Source organism: Nycticebus coucang, chromosome 14 (assembly GCF_027406575.1).
Source record: "Nycticebus coucang isolate mNycCou1 chromosome 14, mNycCou1.pri, whole genome shotgun sequence".
Taxonomy (NCBI): domain Eukaryota; kingdom Metazoa; phylum Chordata; class Mammalia; order Primates; family Lorisidae; genus Nycticebus; species Nycticebus coucang.
Window position 1 is genome coordinate 18,781,833 of NC_069793.1, and position 25,124 is coordinate 18,806,956.

At 47.5% G+C, this 25,124-nt stretch overlaps 1 protein-coding gene and 1 pseudogene across 4 annotated transcripts in view; both read left to right on the forward strand.

The window, feature by feature from the left end:
- The window catches only part of LRP4 (LDL receptor related protein 4), a 59,686-nt gene that overhangs the window by 12,258 nt on the left and 22,304 nt on the right, over positions 1 to 25,124 (forward strand). For all 3 annotated transcript variants that reach the window (XM_053561622.1, XM_053561623.1, XM_053561624.1), the window contains exons 2-22: positions 3,303 to 3,449; positions 4,560 to 4,676; positions 4,960 to 5,073; positions 5,440 to 5,556; positions 5,901 to 6,029; positions 6,246 to 6,365; positions 7,062 to 7,187; positions 7,756 to 7,881; positions 8,073 to 8,207; positions 8,601 to 8,726; positions 9,068 to 9,298; positions 10,954 to 11,110; positions 13,972 to 14,189; positions 14,349 to 14,525; positions 15,152 to 15,274; positions 17,451 to 17,659; positions 17,833 to 17,914; positions 19,286 to 19,391; positions 21,704 to 21,905; positions 24,022 to 24,211; positions 24,294 to 24,425. In XM_053561622.1, the coding sequence (XP_053417597.1) occupies positions 3,303 to 3,449; positions 4,560 to 4,676; positions 4,960 to 5,073; positions 5,440 to 5,556; positions 5,901 to 6,029; positions 6,246 to 6,365; positions 7,062 to 7,187; positions 7,756 to 7,881; positions 8,073 to 8,207; positions 8,601 to 8,726; positions 9,068 to 9,298; positions 10,954 to 11,110; positions 13,972 to 14,189; positions 14,349 to 14,525; positions 15,152 to 15,274; positions 17,451 to 17,659; positions 17,833 to 17,914; positions 19,286 to 19,391; positions 21,704 to 21,905; positions 24,022 to 24,211; positions 24,294 to 24,425 (3,084 nt within the window). The remainder of the gene's footprint in view (positions 1 to 3,302; positions 3,450 to 4,559; positions 4,677 to 4,959; positions 5,074 to 5,439; positions 5,557 to 5,900; positions 6,030 to 6,245; positions 6,366 to 7,061; positions 7,188 to 7,755; positions 7,882 to 8,072; positions 8,208 to 8,600; positions 8,727 to 9,067; positions 9,299 to 10,953; positions 11,111 to 13,971; positions 14,190 to 14,348; positions 14,526 to 15,151; positions 15,275 to 17,450; positions 17,660 to 17,832; positions 17,915 to 19,285; positions 19,392 to 21,703; positions 21,906 to 24,021; positions 24,212 to 24,293; positions 24,426 to 25,124) is intronic.
- Positions 11,186 to 13,319, forward strand: LOC128565233 (translation machinery-associated protein 7-like; annotated as a pseudogene). Its single transcript, XR_008374228.1, has 2 exons — positions 11,186 to 11,193; positions 12,934 to 13,319. The product of XR_008374228.1 is annotated as a translation machinery-associated protein 7-like (transcript).

The following is a 25,124-nucleotide window of genomic DNA, read 5'->3' on the forward strand; positions in this document are numbered from 1 at the left end:
CTCACTTCCCAGGAAGGTCCCATTACATTAACATGTGTCCTAAAAGCTGGATGGCTTTATGACTGAATATAGATAGCGAACACCTTGGGGAGACCTCTTGTTGAACTGCAGCAATGCAAAGGGCTAAAGCCCAAGCCCCTGGAGGCCAAGGGAGCTTGCAGTGTGGTTGACAAACAGCTTTCAAGGCCAGAAGCTTAGCTGAGTGTTCTAATTCAACACTTCTTAAAATGAAGGCTGCATTTTGCCACCCACATTCATTTGTTTTCTTTTCTTCACTCACCATTCTTTACTTAAAAAGGGTTAAAAGCTGTCATTATAATGACAGCCAGGACTTGAGTGAAAAGGCAGAATTCCACATCTGGGGATCTCAGAGGGACAGCAGTTGTCCTGAAGAGTTGGGTTTTTGGAGTATAATGTGTCTGTTTACTGTATGAATGCCCAAGTCAAGGGTTTGCCTAACTGGTGGTGCCTGACCTTCAGTGCAGCGGGGCAGCAGCAGTGCTGACTCGGAGATGTTGATTTGACATGCAGGAAGTTGTGAGTCTTCAAGGGCTTCCAACTAACTTGATGCCTACTGCATGGAATGTTTTGTTCCTGAAGTCAGCAAGGGGAAAATCAGGACTTCTGCTATCACTCAGCCAAAGGTGGGAGTGGGGCCCTACAAAAAAGGAGTGGGGGACTGAAGACTGTTCTCTCCCTTCAGAATTCCATTTCACTTGCACACACACCTGGATGCTGCTGTTCTTGCTATCCACATGCTAGTACTCAGATTCTTAAAATCTAGACCTTTTGGAAAAATTTAACCCCCACATCCCTGCCCTCTCACACCCTAGCCTCCATTGTTGAACATCTTTGGTGTGCCAAGGGACAAGGTTAATTTTTTGCACCTTTATTTTCTTGTCCAATCCTTGTGGGTTTTTTTCAGATGAGGAAAGTGAAGCTCAGGGAGGTAAGTGACTTGCACAAGGTTCCACAGCTGACCAGTGGAACCCAGATAGATCTGTCTGCTCTTGGTCCAGTTTTTTTTCTCTGCCTACACCCTCTGATGCCCCCCTTGTCACTCTTTTTTTCTTTTTTTTTTTTTTTTTTTTGCTGTTTTTGGCCGGGGCCAGGTTTGAACCTGCCACCTTCGGTATATGGGGCCAGCGCCCTACTCCTTGAGCTACAGGCGCCACCGCTGTCACTCTTTTTATCCTGAACTCCCCTTGGGTGCATCCACACTCCCAGCTGTGTATGGTTAGCAATATTTTTCAATTTCTATTGCCATTTGGGGCCAGATAATTCTTTGTTGTGGGGTCCTGTCTCTGCATTGTGGGATGTTTAGCAGCATCCACTAGTGCCGGTTGCACTATCAATCATGACAACCAAAAATGTCCGTAGACAAATGCCCGCTGGCAAGGGCAGATAATCATCTCCAGTTGAGACCCACTGGTTTAGCCTTATTCTTCCTCTTCATTATTTTGCAACTCCCTATGAAGGGGGAATCTGTGTGTGGGGAGCCCTAGCACATGGAGTATGAGGAAATATCTTTGGTATTTTATCCAGCCAGAGTTCCCCAAAGGGATACCTGTAGCTATAATGAGCCTGTCATACTACAGAGTCCCTCAGGCTCTGTTGTCCAAGATATGGGCCTAAAAAAGCCCTATTCCCTTCTCAGAGCTCAAAATAGTCTGGAAAGGGGCTAAGGCTAGGATCGGGTGGTATCTGGGTCTTCAGTGCTTCCCAGGGAAGAATCCTCTGCCCTGCATTTGCAGAGACCTGGAGAGACAGGAGCACTGGGCTTGGAGTGAGGCTTTCCCACGAGGTATGGAGATGCTGTGCCTCTCAAACAGACCTTCCTTGACATCTGCAGGAAATCCTGTATCTTTTCCAGGGCAGCTGAATCCTGTAACATGTGAGGGAAGCAGGGGAGGCCTCAGTTGAGAATCTGGTGAAAGCTCTGATCCCTCACCCCAGAAATGTACATTTTACACTGTAGCTTCAGGGGTTCGTGAGTTTCCAAGGTCATCCCTCTATCCATGGCAGTTGGGCAGCTCTGCCTGTGCTCATACTTACCCTTAGAGCTGAAGTGGAGAGGAAGGGGTCTACAGCTCTCTCCTTGCTTTTGGAGGGCATAGCAGCACACCTTTCCATTTGGGCCCTAGGCCAAGCCAAGTAATTGTAATGTGAGGCAAGGATGTAACACCAAGGACATGAGCCAGGAGAGAGAAGCTGGGCCAGATAAATAATACAGGAAGAGAGGTGACAATTTAGAGTTGGCTCTTTCCCTGTTCCAGCCCAGACTGAAAGCAGGGCATAGCTGAGGGAAGGAAAAGGAGAAGAAAGCAAGGGAGAGAGATGAGCAATGAGCAGCGGCCCCCTCCTTCCCCAGCTGCGAGCAGAGCAGCCCAGCCCAGCGGGTTGGATGAATGCTGGGAAGGGGGAGAGTGACCCTGGCAGAACCCTTTGTTCCAGCTGAGGCTGGAGCGGGGCACTGAGCCATTCACACGCCATCTCAGGGCATCCTGCTGGGCACTCTGGGGAGGGGGCACAGCAGCCGGTCATGGGACTTGGCCAGGCAGATAGCTCTGATGCTCAATAGGGAAGCCCAGCTGCGTGCTGCCCAAGCTGGGGGAGGGGCGCATCTGCCAGCCTTCCTCAGGGCCATGTCCTGTGTCACAGACAGGAAGGGCCTGACTGGTTTCAGTTACTCTGCCTTCAGGTGGCCTTGTCCCCTTCCCATCCGGCCCCACTCCTCCTGGTCACCCTCCCCTAAAGTAACATCTGACTGGAGGATTCAACAGCAGCCCAGGATGCTTCCTGCTGCCCTGTACGGATTCTTTATCCTAAAGAGGCTCCAGCATTTTAATTTCAACGTTATTTCCTGCTCTTCCTGGCCAACATCCCAAGTTCTGGTCCAGGACAGAGGCAAAAGCATCCATATCTCAACCTAATTTTAGAGAAAAGGATATAGAGGCCTTTCAGCATCATCCTTTCTGTCCCCTGTTTCCCTTCTCTAAGAGCACCAATGCTCTAGATGGTATCATTTCTTTGGGCCTTTGGAAGTGCTGTGCAAAAAAGGCCCTGTCATAGAGGGAGTCACTTGGACTGTTTGTGAGCCCAGTGTCAGAGGCTGTCTTCTGGACCATTTATACCCTGGAGGAAGGTGGTAGGCACAATTACATCATCTGTATTTTTCTTGCAGTGTCACTGTGGCTCCCTAGGTGACAGGGTCACAGACTAGGCTCTTCTACCTTTCCTGTGGAATGGGCTTTGGTTAAGCAGAACTTGAGCCCTCACTGGTCCCTTTCTCCTCTGCCCAGGCCTGGCCAGCAGTCCCGAGTGCGCTTGTGGTCGGAGCCACTTCACGTGTGCAGTGAGTGCCCTTGGCGAGTGTACCTGCATACCTGCCCAGTGGCAGTGCGACGGAGACAATGACTGTGGGGACCACAGCGATGAGGACGGATGTAGTAAGTACCTCCCCAGGGGCAAAGGGTCTAGGGTGGAGTCAAGTTCAAGACTGATGGGGTGTTCCGTGTATCTACTGTGTCAGTCTCAGAGAGCTGGACTCCTCTAAGGATATGCATATTGACAAATGGGTAGTTTCTTCACAATATATATAGCTCCAACCCACCCATATTTTTTTGATTAGTTCATGCATATATGTCCCATAAAACAAACTTGGAAACACCCTTGAAACAACAGGTAGTGTTTGTATACGTGTACTGTATATTTGTGTATTTTTTAATTTATATGCTGTATAGGGATATAGATTATTCCCATGTTGCTTCTTTGGGTATTTTATATAATCATACCTTTTCTAATAATACAAACTTTGTACTAAACCTCCTCTTATCTTTAAATCTCCCTTTTCCCCATAACGCAGCATTTGGACAATAAGCTAGGATGACCTGTCTTTGATATATAGGAATAAGCCTGCTAAGCCAGTTGTGTGGGTTTAGGGGTGTAATCTCTGACCTACCTGCAGTGTCTGTACCTGAAGGAGGCTAATTAGTCTAATGAGAATGAAGCTACAACCTGGACCTCATTAACCCTAAGCAATTTCGCTAATTGTGTTAATGACAAATGTTTCACTTTCATGCAGCATTTTCCTGTGAGTTATCTCAAAAGACCTCTATGAGCCGAGTATAATTATCCCCATTGTAAAAAAAAGGGTAAATGACTTGCTCTGTGTGATAAGTAATGACTTCTAGAAATGGAAATTGAACCCAAGTGTGTCAATCATCATTTAACAGGAGGAAAGAAGAAAAAAAAAATGCTTCTCTTGCTTATATTTTTCTTATACTTTCTTAGTAGCTCTGAGTTCTTTGGGTTGTTCTTCTCACCTGCTCTGTGAAATCCTTACCAAGATTCCCTTTGGAAACTCTCTCTTCTTAGCTGCAGCTTCTGCTTAACTTCACATCAGCTGGGGGCAGCCATAGGTGTCTAGGAGGAAGGACTGTTAGATACAGAGGGGGATTTGGAACAAGAGGTATTACAAAAGGATTTCCGGCCAGTTAAGCCTGCCTGAGTAAGTATACCAGATTGATTAACTTTTCCCTTCTTTTCCTGGGACTCAGTGCTACCCACCTGTTCGCCTCTTGACTTTCACTGTGACAATGGCAAGTGCATCCGCCGTTCCTGGGTATGTGATGGAGACAACGACTGTGAGGACGACTCAGATGAGCAGGACTGTCGTGAGTGTTGGCAGGGGCCAGGGAGGACTCCCTCAGGCTCTGCTGGGAAAGGATTTTCAATCAGAATGTGATGCCCCAGGCCCATATGAACTCTTGGGTTTTCAGCTCTTTGTCCTGTCCTTTTAGTTACTCTCTCGGTCAGATGAGCCCGCAGAGTTGGTCACCTCCTTCGGAGCCCTTGGGGCAGCACTGGAGCTAATTGGCTGCTCCGGAAGGCTTTATGTCGGGCTTCCAGGCACCAGACCCCACTGCCTGTAGCAGCCTGACTGCTCTGTGCCCACAGCCCCTCGGGAGTGTGAGGAGGATGAGTTCCCCTGCCAGAACGGCTACTGCATCCGGAGCCTATGGCACTGCGATGGTGACAATGACTGTGGCGACAACAGTGATGAGCAATGTGGTGGGTGGCGCTTGGTGGGGAGGCGGGGTGGCCAGAGGGCAGCCTGGTCATGGGAGGAGATAGCAGCAGTGGCCTAAGGGTCAGCAAATCTTGAACTGCCTCAGATGTCTGGGGCAGCTGGAGGAAGGCAGGAGGGGCAGAGCAGTTCAGACCCCACCACCCCGGCCCCCTGGAACTGTGGACCAGAATCCTGATGCCCAGTTTCTCCAGGGCCTCATCTTTCCCTTGGAGAGTCAGCACCAAATCTGGGAGGTATCTTTTAGGGTTGGGTCAGACCCTGGCTGAACCAGTGATGTTGGGAGTTGGAGGCGGGTAGTGCTGCCTGTGGGGCTCCCTCAGGATTCCTGTCCTGTCGCATCCCCCTAGACATGCGCAAGTGCTCTGACAAGGAGTTTCGCTGCAGTGATGGAAGCTGCATTGCTGAGCACTGGTACTGCGATGGGGACACTGACTGCAAAGATGGTTCTGATGAGGAGAGCTGTCGTGAGTGGCCCCAAACCTCTGGCTCTGGGGCTGGGCAATGCCAGAGGGTTCTGTCCCAAGGGCTAAGGGTGAGGCTGAGGAGTACATGTGTATGGCCAAGGAGTGTGGGTGCTTAAGAAACAGCTCCTTGTAGGCTGAGCTAGGATGGAAGTAGGTTTCCCAAAGGGATAGCTCCCTTTGGTCCTCCTGAACTTGGGAGTCTGTATGGGCCATCCCAGTTGAAACCTGTTATGTGTCATTTGAGGGAGGTATGCTGACTGAGTTTCTTGCCACTTTGAGGAATCAGGGCCCCTCTCTGTCCAGGCCTGAGTGTTTGTCCCTCCCTACCCCTTCCTTCCTTCCAGCTTCAGCAGTGCCAGCGCCCCCCTGCAACCTGGAGGAGTTCCAGTGTGCCTACGGCCGCTGCATCCTTGATATCTACCACTGCGATGGTGATGATGACTGCGGAGACTGGTCAGACGAGTCTGACTGCTGTGAGTGCTCTGGACAGCTGGGAGGAGGGGAAGAATTCCCCAGGTGGCCAGGCACAGGTGCCAGCTGGGACAGGAGCTCAAGGGAGGAGTTTCTGGATTCCCCAGTCTCTCTTGGGCAGAGATGGAGGACCTGGAGAGCTAGGGCTGTGTTTTTGGTCTTCCAGGGGACATTGTGTGCATAAACTGGCTAGAGACAGAAATCTTGTGTTTCCTCAGCTTCCCATCAGCCCTGCCGCTCTGGGGAATTCATGTGTGACAGTGGCTTGTGTATCAACGCAGGCTGGCGCTGCGATGGTGACGCAGACTGTGATGACCAATCTGACGAGCGCAATTGTAGTGAGTAAAGGAAAGGCACCAGAGTCTGGGCTGGGACTTGGGGGAGGGGTTGTAGAACTAAAGAGAGCATTACTGATAAAGCCTGAAGACATATTGGACAGGATCACCACGTACAGTTGTGTAGGTTGTGCACTGTATAGAGGCAATATGTCTAAAGGGGTGCCAGTCACAATAGACGTCAGATGTATATGTTCATCATAGCAGTTTTCCAGCAGGTGGCAATAAAATGTCTTAAGGAGGGGTGGCACCTGTGGCTCAAGGAGTAAGGTGCTGGTCCCATATGCCGGAGGTGGTGGGTTCAAACCCAGCCCCGGCCAAAAACCACAAAAAAATAAATAAAATAAATAAAAAAGTAAAGAGGACTCTTTTTAAAAAAAAAAAAAAATGTCTTAAGGGATGGGCACTTTTTTCTGGATTCTATGTTTTCTTTTTTTTTTTTTTTTTGGTTTTTGGCCAGGGCTGGGTTTGAACCCGCCACCTCTGGCATATGGGACCGGCGCCCTACTCACTGAGCCACAGGCACCACCCAGGATGGGCACTTTTTTCTGATTCACATAAAGTTGCTATAGAGACCAGCTGTGACCCTGGTGTCAAAAAGAGTAGCATGGGTGCTGACATAAAATGCAGCTTTGGTGGTGGAGTAGAGTTTCCGGCTGAAATGGGACCAGCCTTTCATTGGGCCTTTGCCTTCCTCAGCCACCTCAATGTGTACAGCGGAACAGTTCCGCTGTCGTTCAGGCCGCTGTGTCCGCCTGTCCTGGCGCTGTGATGGGGAGGATGACTGTGCAGATAACAGCGATGAAGAAAACTGTGAGAACACAGGTGGAGTGTCCCAGGGTTACCCCAGACCCCTTAGCCTATAGCTGGGGTAGGGAACGGGGTAGAAAGAGAATATTCCGACTGTTTCCAACTGGGTCAAGGTGGTATTTTATTCAGATCTTTCCCATGGCCTGGATTTTTTCCTACCCTTCCTGGTTACCAGTGTCAAATCTAGGTGCACTGTTGCCTTCCAGTCTTTATGGCGTAGAACATAATATCAAGGCTGTGAGTTTCAAATGGTGCTCACAGCCAGTGTTCTATTCCAGCTGGTAGCCTCCATGCCCACTCCCCTGGCCATACCCTGTACTGGGCATTGGATACACTTGTTTATTCTGTCCTGTATCCCTCACCATCCCACTGTGGTGTCCTGGGGAGAAGACAAATGCAAACATTCAGCTAGCCCTGTCTGAGCTAGTTGGGGTCCCTGTCTTGGACCCCAACCCTCCCACCTTGAGTCTCATCTGTCTCCAGCTCACCCTAGAAAATGACAGGCTCCCATCCTTTTGTTGACCTAAGTCTTGCCCTGCTGTCACCTGACTGTCCCCTCCTCTCTCTCTCCTGCCCACTCTAGGAAGCCCCCAGTGTGCCTCAGACCAGTTCCTGTGTTGGAACGGGCGCTGCATTGGGCAGAGAAAGCTGTGTAATGGGGTCAATGACTGTGGTGACAACAGCGATGAAAGCCCACAGCAGAACTGCCGTGAGTGTCCCCAATAGGCAGACCTGGCCCAGGGTTTATGGGGAGACCCCACCCATAGGGTTCAAAGGGAATCCTCCCTCAGGACTCTTGCAGCTTTGGGAGCTGTTCTTCATGGTCCAGGTGGAATGCCAAGTTGGCTGTCTGGGGGAGGATTCTGGGCTCAGCTCCCAACTCTGACTTGGCTGGCACAGGGCCCCGGACGGGTGAGGAGAACTGCAGTGTTAATAATGGTGGCTGTGCCCAGAAGTGCCAGATGGTGCGGGGGACAGTCCAGTGTACCTGCCACACAGGCTACAGGCTCATGGAGGATGGGCGCACGTGCCAGGGTAAGCTGGGGCCTGGTTTGCAGCAGAGTCAGGATGCTGGGCAGGGGCAGCAGACGGGCAGCTGTGTTTCCTGTGGGTCAGGCCTTTGAAGGACATGACTTCATTGCATCATCACAATAACCCTAAAAAGTGGGGATCATTCCTTCCATTTCACAGATGGGGAAACTGAAGCTCAGGTTAAGTAACTTAGCAAAGGCCACATAGCTGGTGAGTAGCGTAATTGGGATTCTAGCCCAGGTGTGTGTGACCTCAAAGCCCGAAACTACTTGTTACAGAGTCTTCCCATAGGTCTGGAGGGTAGATGCAGATAGGGGCAGAAAAGCTAGTCAGCCTGGGGGTTGAGGGTGGGGGGATGGTAGAAAAGAGACCTCATGACTTGCCTGGTGTTCACAGATGTGAATGAATGTGCTGAGGAGGGATATTGCAGCCAGGGCTGCACCAATAGTGAAGGGGCTTTCCAATGCTGGTGTGAAACAGGCTATGAACTACGGCCCGACCGGCGCAGCTGCAAGGCTCTGGGTAAGAGATGTTGGCATTGGCTGGGTGAGTAGAGGGCTCTGTGTGGAGAAAGGCCAGGTGCTCTGGTGCCCAGGGACTTCCTGAAAAGCAGAGAGATTTCCATCACAGTAAAATACAACTTACGTTCTGGGCCCCAAGAAAAACCCAGGCAGGGTGGGGGTGTATAGATGGGAAGTTGCCACTCTTCTAGTACTGATGCCAACAGCTTGGGGCATGCCCTAGCGGACAAAGGGCTCTATCTGTCAATTGAAGACACAGGGGGCCATGCTGATGGGCTTCAGAGCTTTCCCTGGATAGCTTTCCCTATCCATTGAGGACTCCATTTCTCTGTGTTGTCCCAGGGCCGGAGCCTGTACTACTGTTCGCCAATCGCATTGACATCCGGCAGGTGCTGCCGCACCGTTCTGAGTACACGCTGCTGCTCAACAACCTGGAGAATGCCATTGCCCTTGATTTCCATCACCGGCATGAGCTTGTCTTCTGGTCAGACGTCACCTTGGATCGAATCCTCCGTGCCAACCTCAATGGCAGCAATGTGGAGGAGGTTGTGTCTACAGGACTAGAGAGCCCAGGTAGGGAATAAGACCCCATGAGTAGGGGCCACACTATGTGCAAAGCAACAGTGGAAGGAACAGGCTAGTGGTTTGCAAACCTTGGGCAGCAGAATATCTTCTTCCAATGAAATCCTAAATGGATATTAGTATATATTAATTTTATAAGTTCAAATATAACATTTGCTTATTATTGAGCTTGATCAATGAGAATAATGAGGCCATTCTGATGAATGTTATAATTCACATTGACAGTATGCTCTATCAGCCTTAGCATCTAGTCTATTTCCTAGATTTGCTTTGTTTGCTCAGTACTAGGAGTATTCTGATTGATTCAGGTAATTATATCCAACTTTTTTTTGAGACAGAGTTTTACTATGTTGCCCTCGGTAGAGTGCTATGGCATCATAGCTCATAGCAACCTCAAACTTTTGGGCTTAAGTGATTCTCTTCTCAGCCTCCCAACTAGCTGGGACTACAGGCACCGGCCACAACACCCAGCTATTTTTTTTTGTTGTAGTTGTCATTGTTATTTAGCAGGCCCAGGCAGGGTTCAAACCTGCTAGCCCCTGTGTATGTGGCCGGTGCCCTAACCACTGAACATGGGTGCCGAGCCTACATCCAAATCTTTTATAGATTTAAAAAACAGCACCTCGCTTGGCAATATCAGGCTATGCTATAAGCTGGTAAAGTGGGTTAGAATTCGGAATCAAGAACACAAGAACATTGACTCAGGCCAGGTGCAGTGGCTCACACCTGTAATCCTTGCACTGTGGGAGGCCAAGATGGGCTGATTGCTTGGGCTCAAGAGTTGGAGACCAGCCTAAGAAAGAGTGAGACCCCTCTCTACTAAAAATAGAAAAATTAGCCGGGCATTGTAGGTGGGTGTTTGTAGTCCCAGCTACTTAGGAAGCTAAGGCATGCGGATCTTGTGAGCCCAAGAATTTGAGGTTGCTGTGAGCTATAATAGTGTCAGGACACTCAGCTCTAGAGCAAGAGAGTGAGATAGTCCCCAAAAAAAGAACATTTGAGGGGTGGTGCCTGTGGCTCAGTGAGCAGGGCGCTGGCTCCATATACCAGGGGTGGGGGGTTCAAACCTAGCCCCGGCCAAACTGCAACATAAAATAGCTGGGCGTTGTGGCGGGCGCCTGTAGTCCCAGCTACTTGGGAGGCTGAGGCAAGAGAATCGCCTAAGCCCAGAAGCTGGAGGTTGCTGTGAGCTGTGTGACGCCATAGCACTCTATTGAGGGCAATAAAGTGAGACTCTGTCTCTAAAAAAAAAAGAACATTTGATTCAAATTCTTATGAAACTTCTGAAATACCTCTGCCAAATGCTAGGTGACAATTTATAAACCCCTGAATCAGCACACTGGATGACCCTGGGTGCGAGTCAGGGAGCCAGAATTCAGGAAGTGGGGTGTGATTGTCTGTGAGAAGGAAATACAGGCCTTTAGATGGCTACTTGATTTTTCTGTGCCTCAGTTTCCTCATTTCCCTGGGGATTATAGAACCTAGCTCACAGAGTTGATGTATATAAAATGAGTTATTGTATGTAAAACAGTTACCACAGTGCCTGGCCCAAGAAACTGTTCCGTGTAAGAGTTTGGTCTTGTTACTATGATGCAGAGGAGCCTGGGCTGAATCCCTGACAGTTTTCCACTGTCTGTTCTCTCCAGGGGGCCTGGCTGTGGATTGGGTCCATGACAAACTCTACTGGACTGACTCAGGGACATCAAGGATTGAAGTGGCCAATCTGGATGGGGCCCACCGGAAGGTGCTGCTATGGCAGAACCTTGAGAAGCCCCGGGCCATTGCCCTGCACCCTATGGAAGGGTAAGTTATGTCTCAAGCTCCCAATCCTTCTTGTTACCTCTAGAGATAGTTCCCAGGCCATCTGCGCCAGACTTTATGGAAGGGTATCCTCAGAGTGTGGTGTTGGATCTGATTCCTGGTCTGCAATAACTGCTGCATGCCTTTGGGCTAGTTAATCTCTCTCTGCCTCATTTACTCATTTCCAAATTGATGATTTAAATAACAGCATACGTCATAGTTGTGTGAAGATTAAATGAGATGATTCATTTTAAGTGGCATGTAATACACATTAAGTAAGTTGTAGGTGTGTAGTATTTTTGTTATTAGCTCCTGGGGTTGAGCTAATTAATAAAAATAATCAATTGTTAATAATTATAACAATTAATAATAATTTTGTTGGGCAGCGCCTGTGGCTCAGTGAGCAGGGTGCCAGCCCCATATACTGAGGGTGGCGGGTTCAAACCCAGCCCCAGCCAAACTGCAACCAAAAAATAGCTGGGCGTCCAGGGCGGCGCCTGTGGCTCAGTGAGCAGGGCGCCAGCCCCATATACCGAGGGTGGCGGGTTCAAACCTAGCCCCCGCCAAACTGCAACAAAAAAAATAGCTGGGCGTTGTGGCAGGCACCTGTAGTCCCAGCTACTCGGGAGGCTGAGGCAGGAGAATCGCCTAAGCCCAGGAGTTGGAGGTTGCTGTGAGCTGTGTGACACCACGGCACTCTACTGAGGGCAATAAAGTGAAACTCTGTCTCTACAAAAAAAAAAAAAAAAAATAGCCGGGCGTTGTGGCGGGCGCCTGTAGTCCCAGCTACTCAGGAGGCTGAGGCAGGAGAATCACCTAAGCCCAAGAGTTGGAGGTTGCTGTGAGCTGTGTGACGCCACGGCACTCTACCGAGGGCAATAGAGTGAAACTCTGTCTCTACAAAAAAAAAAAAATAATAATAATAATAATTTCATTTATATTGAAATTAATAGAGAAGGCCAGGTGCAGCGGTTCATGCCTGTAATCCTAGCACTATGGGAGGCCAAAGCAGGTGGATTGCTTGAGCTCAGGAGTTCAAGACCAGCCTGAGCAAGAGTGAGACCCCATTTCTACTAAAAATAGAAAAAATAGCAGGGCATTGTGCTGGTGCCTATAATCCAAGCTATTTGGAAGACTGAGGCAAGAAAATCCCTTCTGAAGTTGCTGTGAGCGCTGAAGTCACAGCACTCTACCCAGGGTGACAGAGTGAGACTCTGTCTCAAAAAAAAAAAAAAAAATGAGAGAGAGAGAGAGAAAGAAAAAAAGAAAGAAAGAAAGAAATAGAGAAGTCTCCTAAATTCAAGAAAAACTCACCTGGAATGGAAGCTCTTAGCCTCTAGCTTTTAAAAATTCATTGCAGTCAATTGAAAGGGTGTCTCTTTAGACCTTGTACTTGTGTCAGCTGTTATAAAAATGCTGTGTGTGTGCATGTATGTGTGTGTAAATATGTGTAAAATATAAAAGGTAGTGAACAAGATCTTGGAAAGGAAAAGAAGAAAGTACCTGTCCTAACTAATATTACAATATATTGTCAGTTCCTCAGGGGTTGGGACTTCGGTCTGTTTTGTTCATTGCTGTATTTCCCGTGCCTAAGACAGTGTGCCCTGCCCATAGCAGGTACTCAAAAAAAAATTGTTAAATGAGTTAATGCCCTGTCTAAAGTCATTTAAACTCAAACATTATAAAAACCATTCTGTGGGCCCAGCATGGCAGCTCATGCCTCTAATCCTAGCACTCTTTGGAAGCCGAGGCAGGTGGATTGCCTGAGCTTAGGAGTTTGAGACCAGCCTAGAATGAGAATGAGACCCTGTCTCTACTAAAAATAGAAAAATTAGGTTGCCAGTGGCGGAGTCAGGGGAAGGGGCTGGCAGTGCCACGTCTGCCCACAAAAGTGGCAAGAAAAAGCCCTTGAAACAGCCTAAGAAGCAGACCAAGGAGATTGATGAGGAAGATCAGGCGTTCAAACAAAAACAAAAAAGAGAAGCAGAAGAAACTTGAGGAGCTAAAAGCAAAGGCCACAGGGAAGGGCCCCCTGGCCACAGGTGGAATTAAGAAATCTGGCAAAAAATAAGCTGTTCCTTGTGCCTGAGATGATAATGACCCTTGATTCCTATTTAAACATCTGTATTCCCTGCCATAACATCTTTTGCCACCTTTAGCTAATATGAAGTGTTGTCTTAGAGCTTATTGTACATTTAAGAATAAACTTTTGGGGTGAGCGTGGCGACTCACACCTGTAATCCCAGCACTCAGAGAGGCCGAGTTGGGTAGATTGCTTGAGCTCATGTTTGAGACCAGCCTGAGCAAGAGACCCTGTCTACTAAAAATCAAAAAAAACGAGGCAAGAGGATCGGTTAAGCCTGAGAGTTGGAGGTTGCTTTGAGCTCTGATGACGCCATGGCACTCTACCCAGGGCAAGAACTTAGGACTCAAAATAAATAAATAAAATAAAATAAGAAATCCTTTGTGGGGGCGGCGCCTGTGGCTCAAAGGAGTAGGCGCCGGCCCCATATGCTGGAGGTAGCGGGTTCAAACCCAGCCCCAGCCAAAAACTGCAAAAATAAATAAATAAATAATAATAATAAAAATAGCCAGGCATTGTGTGGGGTGCCTATAGTCCATCTACTTGGGAGGCTGAGGCAGAAGGATCACTTGAACCCAGGAGTTTGAGGTCATTATGAGCTAGGCCAATAATATGGTACTCTAGCTTGGGCAAAAGAGTGAAACTCTGTCTCAAAACAAACGTTCTGTGAACCAAACAGTTGGCATCCCCTGGGTTGAATGAGGAAAAGCCCTTTCCCGATTATTATTCTGGTTACCTGCCTGTCCTCTGTTGCCTCTCAATTTCTTTTCTCTCCTCCTAGTACCATTTACTGGACAGATTGGGGCAACACTCCTCGTATTGAGGCCTCCAGCATGGATGGCTCTGGACGCCGCATCATTGCCGATACCCATCTCTTCTGGCCCAATGGCCTTACCATCGACTATGCTGGGCGCCGTATGTACTGGGTAGATGCTAAGCACCACGTTATTGAGAGGGCCAATCTGGATGGGAGTCACCGTAAGGCTGTCATTAGCCAAGGTGAGGCCCTTCATTCACTTTGCTTCTTTCTCATCCTCTTTACCCCATCTCCACCCCCAGGAGGCTTGGCAGAGGGTGGGGTTTATGCAGTTGCTAGGCTCAGGCCCAGGGGCCATGTCAGGCCATGTCTGGACTAAGGTCTTGCTGTACTTTCCCCAGGCCTCCCGCATCCCTTCGCCATCACAGTGTTTGAAGACAGCCTGTACTGGACAGACTGGCACACCAAGAGCATTAATAGTGCTAACAAATTTACTGGGAAGAACCAGGAAATTATTCGCAACAAACTCCACTTCCCCATGGACATCCACACCTTGCATCCCCAGCGCCAACCTGCAGGTAAAAAACTGCTTCCTAGGCTTGTGCCTGTGGCTCAAGCAGCTAAGGTGCCAGCCACATACACCTGAGCTGGTGGGTTCAAATCCAGCCCAGGCCCACCAAACAACAATGACGGCTGCAACCAAAAATAGCCAGGCCTTGTGGCGGGCGCCTGTAGTCCCAGCTACTTGGGAGGCAGAGGCAGGAGAATCGCTTGAGCCCAGGAGTTGGAGGTTGCTGTGAGCTGTGATGCCACGGAACTTTGCTTCCTAGCTAAGTCAGAGTAGCCTCTGGCATCTCTGAGAACCCTCCTTGCAGCTATTACAGTTGCGGTTTCTTCTGATGGGGAAATCCAGGGCTGGAACAGATGTGGGCTAATTCTGCCCTCTGCTGGACATTCAGGGTTGTACAACGTCAAGACTAACAAAAAGCTCATTCTGCTTCACTGTTCCCCTTTAATTCTTGCAGACATTTATAGGGCATCTCCTATGTGCCAGGTACTTACTGGGCAGATGTAAAAAATAACAAAATATAGTTCTTCTTAGAGGGAGCTCACACCCTAACTGAACCCCTGCTCCCTAGCCTTGGGGTCACCTCTACAAACCTTTGGTCTTACCTGACTCTCCTGCTCTGGGCTCTTTGAACAGGGAAAAACCGCTGTGGGGACAACAATGGCGGCTGCACCCACCTGTGTCTACCCAGTGGCCAGAACTACACCTGTGCCTGCCCTACTGGCTTCCGCAAGATCAGCAGCCATGCCTGTGCCCAGAGTAAGTGTGTCTGAGACAGTAGCCTTGCTGGCAGGGCCTTGAGAGGATGGACGGGAGGAACGAGGGGTAGGACTGGAGAGTTTGTCCATTGTGGGGAAGAGCCAGAACCCTCAGAAGAAGAAAAAATTAAGAGGGGGACCCTACATCAAATCTGATGACTGAGGACCCAGCCATAGTTGCCGAGGTTCAGCGATACCACCTAGTCAAGTGTGAACACCTGCAGCCAGGCTTGTGTATCATTTTATCTGGCCGGATGCTTTCTCCATAGGCAGCAGGAAGGTTTCAGGCTCTTCTAGAAAGCAGGGGAATTATTTTCTACTCTTTACCTCTAGGCTTACCTTGTTGAAGACTTTCTTTCAGCCCTTAAACCAGGGAACCAAAATTAGAATCTTTGGTGATGCTGTGTGTACACAGGTCCTGACTAAATGTATGTCAAGCAAGTGAAAGATAATGGGATTACCTGGCTTTTCCCTAACTGCTATTTTGGCTGCCTTTGAGCTCATGCCTTAAGAAGGTAGCTCTGGATAGCTCAGCGCTGTGGGTGACTTTTTCTAAGAGTAGTCCAGAGAGGAGTGATCCAGGTGTATGGCACAACCAGCAAGCAGCCTGAGGTAATTCCTAGTACATCAGCAGCTGTTCTTATTTATCACTGTGTACCCCACTAACCTTCTGAAATCTGGTTAAAATAAAATTCTAAAGGCTCGGCACCCATAGCTCAGTGCTTAGGGTGCTGGCCCCATGCACTAGGACTGGTGGGTTTGAACCCAGCCCAGTCCTGCTAAACAACAATAACAGCAAAAAAGAAAATAGCCAAATAGCTGGGCATTATGGCAGGCACCTGTAGTCCCAGCTACTTGGGAGGCTGAGGCAAGAGAATCACTTAAGCCCAAGAGTTTGAGGTTGCTGTGAGCTGTGATGCCACAGCACTCTACCGAGTGCAACATATCTCAAAAAATAAATAAATAAAATTCTTCAGGGATCTAGGTCCTTTCTAGAGAGTGCAATGAGGGAAAATATTCAGAAGTTTTATTCATACACACTTTGATTGAGAACCTAATTTTATGCTCTGAGTTTTTCCCTTGTGTACTTTTGTGCCCAGCTCTTCCCCTATTGTCTTTGTGAAATGAAGAAGTTCCCCCATGAGTTTCCCCTCAAGGGTTTGCCAGACCTCCAAAGAAGAAATTTGGTAAAGTTAGACAAGAAGAGCCTTTCTGGGTAGAAGCGTATGCTGGGAAAGTATTTAGACAGACCAGAGAGAAGGGCAGAAGAGCGGGAAGAGCCAGCTGGGGAAAAAGCTATGTAGAAGAATGGCCAAAGCTCTGTTCCTGGAGTCAGACCTAATGATCATAGCTGCCCATGATCCCAGATCCTAGGCAAGTTACTAGATCTTTGTTACTCTCATCTAGAAAATGGGATTAAGAATAATGTGTACAAGGCCGGGCTTGGTGGCTCATGCCTGTAATCCTAGCACTCTGGGAGGCTGAGGCAAGTGGATTGCCTGAGCTCAGGAATTAGAGACCAGCCTGAGCTAGAGGGAGACCCTATCTCTAAAAACAGCGGGGCATTGTGGCGAGTGTTTGTAGTCTCAGCTACTTGGGAGGCTGAGATAGGAGGATTGCATGAGCCCAAGAGTTTGAGGTTGCGGTGAGCTATGATGCCATGGCACTTTCCCACGGGCAACAAAGGGAAACTCTATCTCAAAAAAAAAAAAAAGAGAGAGAGAGAGAATAATGTGTACCACAGAGGGTTGGCATGAGATGAGAAAAGCACCAAGCTCAGTGCCTTGCTTCAGAATAGAGGAAGGGAATGTAGGTGATGGATGGAAACAGCAGGTTCCCTGAAGCAGACTCGGACATCAGGGAAGTTGGGGTAGCCAAGAGTGGGGTAGCCAGGGCACTGGGAGAGTTCAGGAAAAGTTGAGATAAAGTTGACTGACAAATAGCACGCACTTCTGGGCACTAGAAAGAGTCCCGTTCCATATGCTTCTAAAACCTGATTCTGCCAGCATGGGCTGCCCAGTGTTCAAAGTGAGCCTGATGTTAAAAGAGTAGGGGGCAAAGGGCACCAGATCCCAGGAAGTGTGATTGAACCAGATGTCACACAGGTGAGCGTCTGTGTCTGTCACTGTTCTTGGATTTAGAGCATTAAAAGAAGACCCCTTTCGGCCTTTGATCAGGTCTTGACAAGTTCCTGCTTTTTGCCCGAAGGATGGACATCCGTCGGATCAGCTTTGACACAGAGGACCTGTCCGATGATGTCATCCCACTGGCTGACGTGCGCAGTGCTGTGGCCCTTGACTGGGATTCCCGGGATGACCATGTGTACTGGACAGATGTCAGCACTGATACCATCAGCAGGGCCAAGTGGGATGGAACAGGACAGGAGGTAGGGCCCGCGTGGGCCCAGGCCCTCAGGGAGGGCAGAGATTGAGGGGTAGAATCCACCCTCCCCAGGGTAAGGGCTTCCCATACCTTTGCCAACGCTAAGAATGGGTGAGTTCTGGGCTCCAGAGCTAGAGTGGAAGAACAGTTGGTGACACAGCTTTGCTTCCTGCTCAGGTGGTAGTGGATACCAGTTTGGAGAGCCCTGCAGGCCTGGCCATTGATTGGGTCACCAACAAGCTATACTGGACAGATGCAGGTATGTACAGAAGAGCCATGTCCTGGCTGTCTAGGATTCCTTTTTTTAAAGCCCTGGCCTCAGGTAGAAGGGACCCAGTGTCCCTCCTAGACCACTTCTTTGTTGACCTGAAGTCCTTGGTAGATCAGAAGTTGTAGTACTGCTGTGGAGGTGAAACAAGAAGCTTGTGTCTATAGTTTGGCAGCTTGTATCACATCATGGCAGCTACTTTTGCTATGTGGCTGATACTTAGGAAAGTTTTAAGGCATTTCAGACAAGGAACCCATACCCAGGGGTTTTCCTTCTGTCACTAGATGAAACAGGCATTTTTAATTAGTGAAATGAGTGTGGAAGGCAAAGGAAATGCCTTAAACCAGTGCTACTCAAAGTGTGGTCCCTGGGCGGGGTGCAGTGGCTCACACCTGTAATCCTAGCACTCCAGGAGGCCGAGGGGGGTGGATTGCTTGAACTTACAGGTTCAAGACCAGCCTGAGAATCAGCACCTGTAGCTCAGTGGTTAGGGTGCCAGCCACATATATGGGGATTGGTGGGTTCGAACCCAGTCCAGGCCTGCTAAATAACAATGACAATTACAAGAAAAAAATAGCCAGGCATTATGGTGGGCTACAATATAACCTGTAGTCCCAGCTATTTGGGAGACTGAGGCAAGAGAATCGCTTACGCCCAAGAGTTGGAGGTTGCTGTGAGCTGTGATGCCACAGCACTCTACTGAGGGTGACATAGTGAGACTGTCTCAAAAAAAAAAAAAAAGATGAGCCTGAGCCAGAGCTAGACCTCATCTCTAAAAATAGCCAGGCATTATGGCAGGTGCCTGTAGTCCCAGCTACTCGGGAGGCTGAGACATTAGAATCGCCTGAGCCCACAAATTTGAGGTTGCTGTGAGCTATGACGCCACATAACTCTATCAAGGGCAACAAAGTGAGACTGTGTCTCAAAAAAAAAAAAGTGTGGTCCCTGGACTAGCAGCACCAGAGTCACCTGGGAAGTTGTTAGAAATGCAAATTCTTGGGGCCCACCCTAGACTTATGCTGTATCAGAATCTTTGGAGGTTAAGTTCAGGAATCTGTATTTTAACAAGCTTTCCTGATTGTTATACACACTGAAGTTTGAGAATCATTGCTTTAATTATAGGATAAAGTTGGTTGCCTAGGTTTGAGAAGTCTTGTTCTTCCAAGAGATAGAACTGATCACTTCATTGAATTCCTTCTCACAATTCAAGTCACTAAATATCTATTGTGCATCTATTATAAAATATTTATTGAGCATCTATACTTTGTGCTCTGTCGGCACATACCAAGCTCTGTGCTAGCCACAAAAGATAAGAGGGTGAATGAACAAGATTAGAATACCTTTGTCCCTTGTTTTTGGTAGGTACAGACCGGATTGAAGTGGCCAATACAGATGGCAGCATGAGGACAGTACTCATCTGGGAGAACCTTGATCGGCCTCGGGACATTGTGGTAGAACCTATGGGCGGGTGAGTGCTGCCCCTTTGGAACAAACTCTGCCTACCCACCCCTAGACCTGAGTCCCATAGAGGAGTCTGAAGATGAGGGAGAGTGGCCAGATCTCATGGACACACCAAAGAAGCAAGAGCATCTGTAGAAACCACATGGGGTAGTGACAAGGAAACTTTTCTAATTTTTTTCTTTTCTTGTCTTTCTTTTTGAGACAGACTCTCACTTTTGAGTGCTGTAGTGTCATAGCTCACAGCAACCTCAGATTCTTGGGTTCAAGCGATTCTCTTGAGTAGCTGGGACTTGGTGCGAATAGGTTCGTTGGCACTTTCCTTATAAACACATCAGTAAGTTTCAAAGTGCAATCTATTCCGGAGAATACTTGTACTGATCATACATATAACTCTCTGAAAATTCCTGCTGAGGGAACATTAATACATGTGAGTCCCTCACCAAGTTAAGTTAATGCGCCAACAGCCATGCCACTACGTGCATGATCTCAGTGAGAATAGAAGTTAATGCCAGCAGATAACCGGCAGGATGCTTCTTGGAGGGAAAAGCAGTTTCTTCTCAAGAATCCTTACAGAGCTACCCAGGAAAGGAAGTTTACCAACTGCCACAATGCCCAGTTGTTTTAGAAAAGGGGATCTCCATTCTTGCTCAGGCTGGTGTCAAACCTGTGAACTCAAGCAATCCATCCATCTCCGCCTTCCAGAGTGCTGGGATTACAGGCATGAGCCACTGCGCCCAACCTTTGTCTTTTTTTTGGATTATTTACAAAAATAAATCATTGTTTAAAAAAAACTAAATCCGTGAAAAGCAAAAAAATCTCTATAATCTCACTTCTAGCAATGATCATTGTTAACAGTTTAGGTTTAGATAGCATTTCATGTCATGTGTGAATGCAAATCATTCTTACCAGCAAATTCTGAAATTTTGTTGTAATGTCCAGATTCTGTATTTGTGACTATTCATCATATAACTGCTTTTCAAGGCAGACTATGTACAAAAAAAAAAAAACCAAAAAACAGTTTAGGTTATTTTTCCCCAGATTTTCTTCTAAATGCCCATAAACATGTTTTGTTGGTTGGTAGTGGTAGTTTTTTGTTTTACAAAAATGGTTTTTGTTTTCGTTTTTTGCTTGTCTATATATCTTGTATATCTTTCCATTTGAGTATATAGGTCTACCTCTTTCTTCTTAGTGTTTATATAGAGTTCTGTTAAACTTATTTACCGCAATTATGTAATCCATACAGTCAAGGAAACATTTCTTATTCCTTACCCTCACTTCCATCTTTCTTTATTCTCATATAGGCCTTATTTGCTGTGTACTCCTTGAGCCATGGGCTTTGCCTTTATTAAGACCTTGCAGGGGTCCTCAAACTTTTTAAACAGGGGGCCAGTTCACTGTCCCTCACACTGTTGGAGGGCCGAACTATACTTTAAAAAAAAAAATTATGGGGTGGTGCCTGTGGCTCAGTGAGTAGGGCGCTGGCCCTATATACCGAGGGTGGCAGGTTCAAACCCAGCCCCGGCTGAACTGCAACCAAAATATAGCCGGGCGTTGTGGCGGGCACCTGTAGTCCCAGCTGCTCAGGAGGCTGAGGCAGGAGAATCGCTGAAGCCCAAGAGCTAGAGGTTACTGTGAGTCCTGTGACATCATGGCACTCTACTGAAGGCGGTAAAGTGAGACACTGTCTCTACCAAAAACAAAAACAAAAAAAAAACTATGAACAAATTCCTATGCACACTGCACATATCTTACTTTGAAGTAAAAAAATGGGAACAAATACAATCACACTGCTTCATGTGGCCCATGTGCCGTAGTTTGAGGACCCCTGCTTAGGTTATTAAGACCTTTTGATAATATAGAAAATATAAGGTCTTGGCTCAGTGCCTGTAGCTCAGCAGCTAGGGTGCCAGCCACATACACCAGAGTTGGTGGGTTTGAACCCAGCCCGGGCCTGCCAAATAAGAATGACAACTGCAATAACAAATAGCCAGGCATTGTGGTGGGCACCTGTAGTCCCAGCTACTTGGGAGGCTGAGGCAAGAAAATCACTTAAACCCAAGAGTTTGAGGTTGCTGTGAGCTGTGATGCCACGGCACTCTACCAAGGGTGACATTGTGAGACTCTGTCTCAAAAAAAAAAAAGAAAGAAAGAAAATACAAGGTCTTTAGAGAGAGTTCTGAGCCCAAGGGTGGGTCAGGCACTGAAGCAGGCTGGGACAGCTATTGCAGGCAAAAACCCTGAAACTGTAGGTACCCAGAGCCCCCACTATGTATGAACTGGAACTAGTTGGCTTGTAAGACCTCCCTTGCCTTTGCCCAGGTACATGTATTGGACTGACTGGGGTGCTAGCCCCAAGATTGAACGAGCAGGCATGGATGCCTCAGACCGCCAGGTCATCATCTCTTCTAATCTGACTTGGCCTAATGGGTTAGCTATTGACTATGGGTCTCAGCGGCTATACTGGGCTGATGCCGGCATGAAGACGATTGAATTTGCTGGACTGGATGGGAGCAAAAGAAAGGTAAGGGTGGCCCCCAAGCATCTTCTCACAACCTGCAGGACAGCACTCCCTGGGTAGCAGCTGACAAGACCTAGGGGGACCCAAGGGTATAGGACTAGCATATGGGGCATGTACTGTTCCTCTGAGGCTATGGCTACTCTCCAGAGCTTGGGGCCAGTGGCAGGAAGAGGCTCCTGATTGATGACGAAACTAGGGATTTGTATGGATTGTGGGCTGGAGGTGGGGGCATATAAATGCACAGACTTTCCTAATATCCAGCACAAGTACCACTGGTTAATCACTAATTTCTGGGCCCATGATCGATCGCTCTCTCTTTCTCTTTTTGTTATTGCTTATTTTGCTATAATTTCAAACTTATAGAAAAGTTGCAAGAATAGTAAAAAGAACAAATAATACATTTGCCATGTTTGCTTTACCATTCTCGTTTTCTCTCTATACATACAACTGCATGCACATACACACAATTATTTTTCTGAACCATCTGAGATTAAATTGAAGACATCTTGCCCTTCACTCCAAAATATTCCAGTGCATAAAGACAATGTTTAACCACGGTGTAATAATCAGAATCAGGAAATTTAACATTAATATGATATTACTGTCAAATCCAAAGCTCATGTTTAATTTCACTGCTAATTGACCTAATAATGTCATTTATAGCTTTTTCTTCTTTTTCTCTTTTGGTTCATGATCCAATCCAGGATCACCCACTGTGTTTCTTCCTCTCTTTATTTTGGAGAGGGTGTCTCACTAAACTATTACCCAGGCTGATCTGAAACTCCTGGGTTTAAGTGACCCTCACACCTCAGCCTCCCAAGTAGCTGAGACCATAGGTACACACCACCTTGCTCGGCTAATCATGTCTCTTTAATCTCTAATCTGGAAGCTTTTCTTAGCCTTCCTATGACTTTCTTGACCTTTGCATTTTTATTTTTTTATTTTTAACTTTATGTATTAGTTGTCATTTTATTTTATTTTATTTTTATTGTGTGGGATTCATTGAGGGTACAACAAATTAGGTTACACTGATTGTATTTGTTATGTAAAGTCCCTCTTACAATTGTGTCCCACCCCCAAGAGGTGTGCCGTACACTGTGATCCCCAACCCCCTCCCTCTTTCACTCTTTCCACTCCCTCATTCTCCTATCCTCCACCATGTATTAGGTCATCTACTGCCTTAATATCATTAGAATTGAGTACATTGGACTCTCACTTCTCCATTCTTGTTATACTTTACTAAGAAGAATGCATTCCACCTCCATCCAGGTTAATACAAAAGATGTAAAGTCTCCATCCCTTTTAATGACCTTTGCATTTTTTTTTTTTTTTTTGTAGAGATAGAGTTTCACTTTATGGCCCTCGGTAGAGTGCCGTGGCCTCACACAGCTCACAGCAACCTCCAACTCCTGGGCTTAAGCGATTCTCTTGCCTCAGCCTCCCGAGTAGCTGGGACTACAGGCACCTGCCACAACGCCCGGCTATTTTTTGGTTGCAGTTTGGCCGGGGCTGGGTTTGAACCCACCACCCTCGGTATATGGGGCCGGTGCCCTACCAACTGAGCCACAGGCGCCGCCCTGACCTTTGCATTTTTAAAGACTAAAGACCAATAATAATATTTTGTAGAATGTCACTCAGTTTGGGTTTGTCTGATGTTTCCTTGCGATTGGGTTCAGATTATGCATTTGGGACAGGAATACTACATTAAGTGAAGTGTCCTGAGTTCTCAATGTGTCTCATCAGTGGGAATAGATATTGGTTTGTCCCATTATTCTGATATTTACTATGATTTCATGGTTAAGTTGGTATCTACTGTGAAAGTGCTATTTTTCCTTTTATAAGTAATGAGTAATTTGTGCCGAGATACTTTGAGATTATATAAGTGATAGATGACTTCTAGCATCTTTAAGTAAAATCATTACACAGCCCTTGGAGGCAGGCATGATTATATCATAGATTGACAGACCAAGCCTCAAAGAAATTTTATAACTAGCTCTTACTTGAGGTCACATAGTAGATAGTAGTAATGAGTTACATTCTGACTCCATGTTGAGCTCTGGACCACTGCCCTGTACTGTCAGACCTTGCTGGAATAACACAAGTGCTGGGGGCCTGGCAGGTGCTGATTGGAAGCCAGCTCCCCCACCCTTTTGGGCTGACCCTTTATGGAGAGCGCATCTATTGGACTGACTGGCAGACCAAGAGTATACAGAGTGCTGACCGGCTGACAGGGCTAGACCGGGAGACCCTGCAGGAGAACCTGGAGAACCTTATGGACATCCACGTCTTCCACCGCCGGCGGCCCCCAGGTGAGCAGTCTTTGGCCTGCATTGGGTTCTCTCGGCCTTTCTATGTCTTAGCACTCCCAACTAACCACACCTTTCTATCCAGTGTCCACACCATGTGCTATGGAGAATGGCGGCTGTAGCCACCTATGTCTTCGGTCCCCAAATCCAAGCGGCTTCAGCTGTACCTGTCCCACAGGCATCAACCTGCTGCCTGATGGCAAGACCTGTTCACCAGGTGAGTTGAAGCATCACAGATCTGTATAGAGCCTCTCTGGTGAGGAGAGTGGCTCTCTTCCTTCCCTGCGCTCCCATGTGGTCTGAGAAACCATGAGTCCTTGGGCTTTAAGAGGCTTAAGGGAGAGACTGAGAGCTTCCAGATAAGGGGAGAAACCATGGGGAGCAGGTAGATAGAATAGGAGGTAGAGTCCAATTAGTTCTTATGGTATCTTCCTGCATGTTAGAAAAGATACTTTTCTTTTTTATTTTTTGGAAAATTGCCATAATGTACTGATTTGGTTAGAATAACACACTTGACTTCCATCTGCCCAGAAACTATATAATAAATATAAAAATGTGGCTGGGGATGGTGGCTCATACCTGTAATCTTAGTACTTTGGGAGGCTGAGGCAGGTGGAGTGCCTGAGCTCAGGAGTTTGAGACCAGCCTGAGCAAGATGGAGATCCTGCCTCTAAAAAAATAGCATTGTGGTGGGTGCCTATAGTCCTAGCTACTTGAGAGGCTGAGGCAGGAGGATTGCTTGAGCCCAAGATTGCTGCAGGCTATGACACCACGGCACTCTACCAAGGGTGACATAGTGGTACTCTGTCTCAAAAAAAAAAAAAAAGTATGATATCTACAATGTTATGGTACCCCTCCCTTAGATGTGTCACTCTAGTGAATACAGAACCTATGTGACAACCTCACTGGAGGGTCT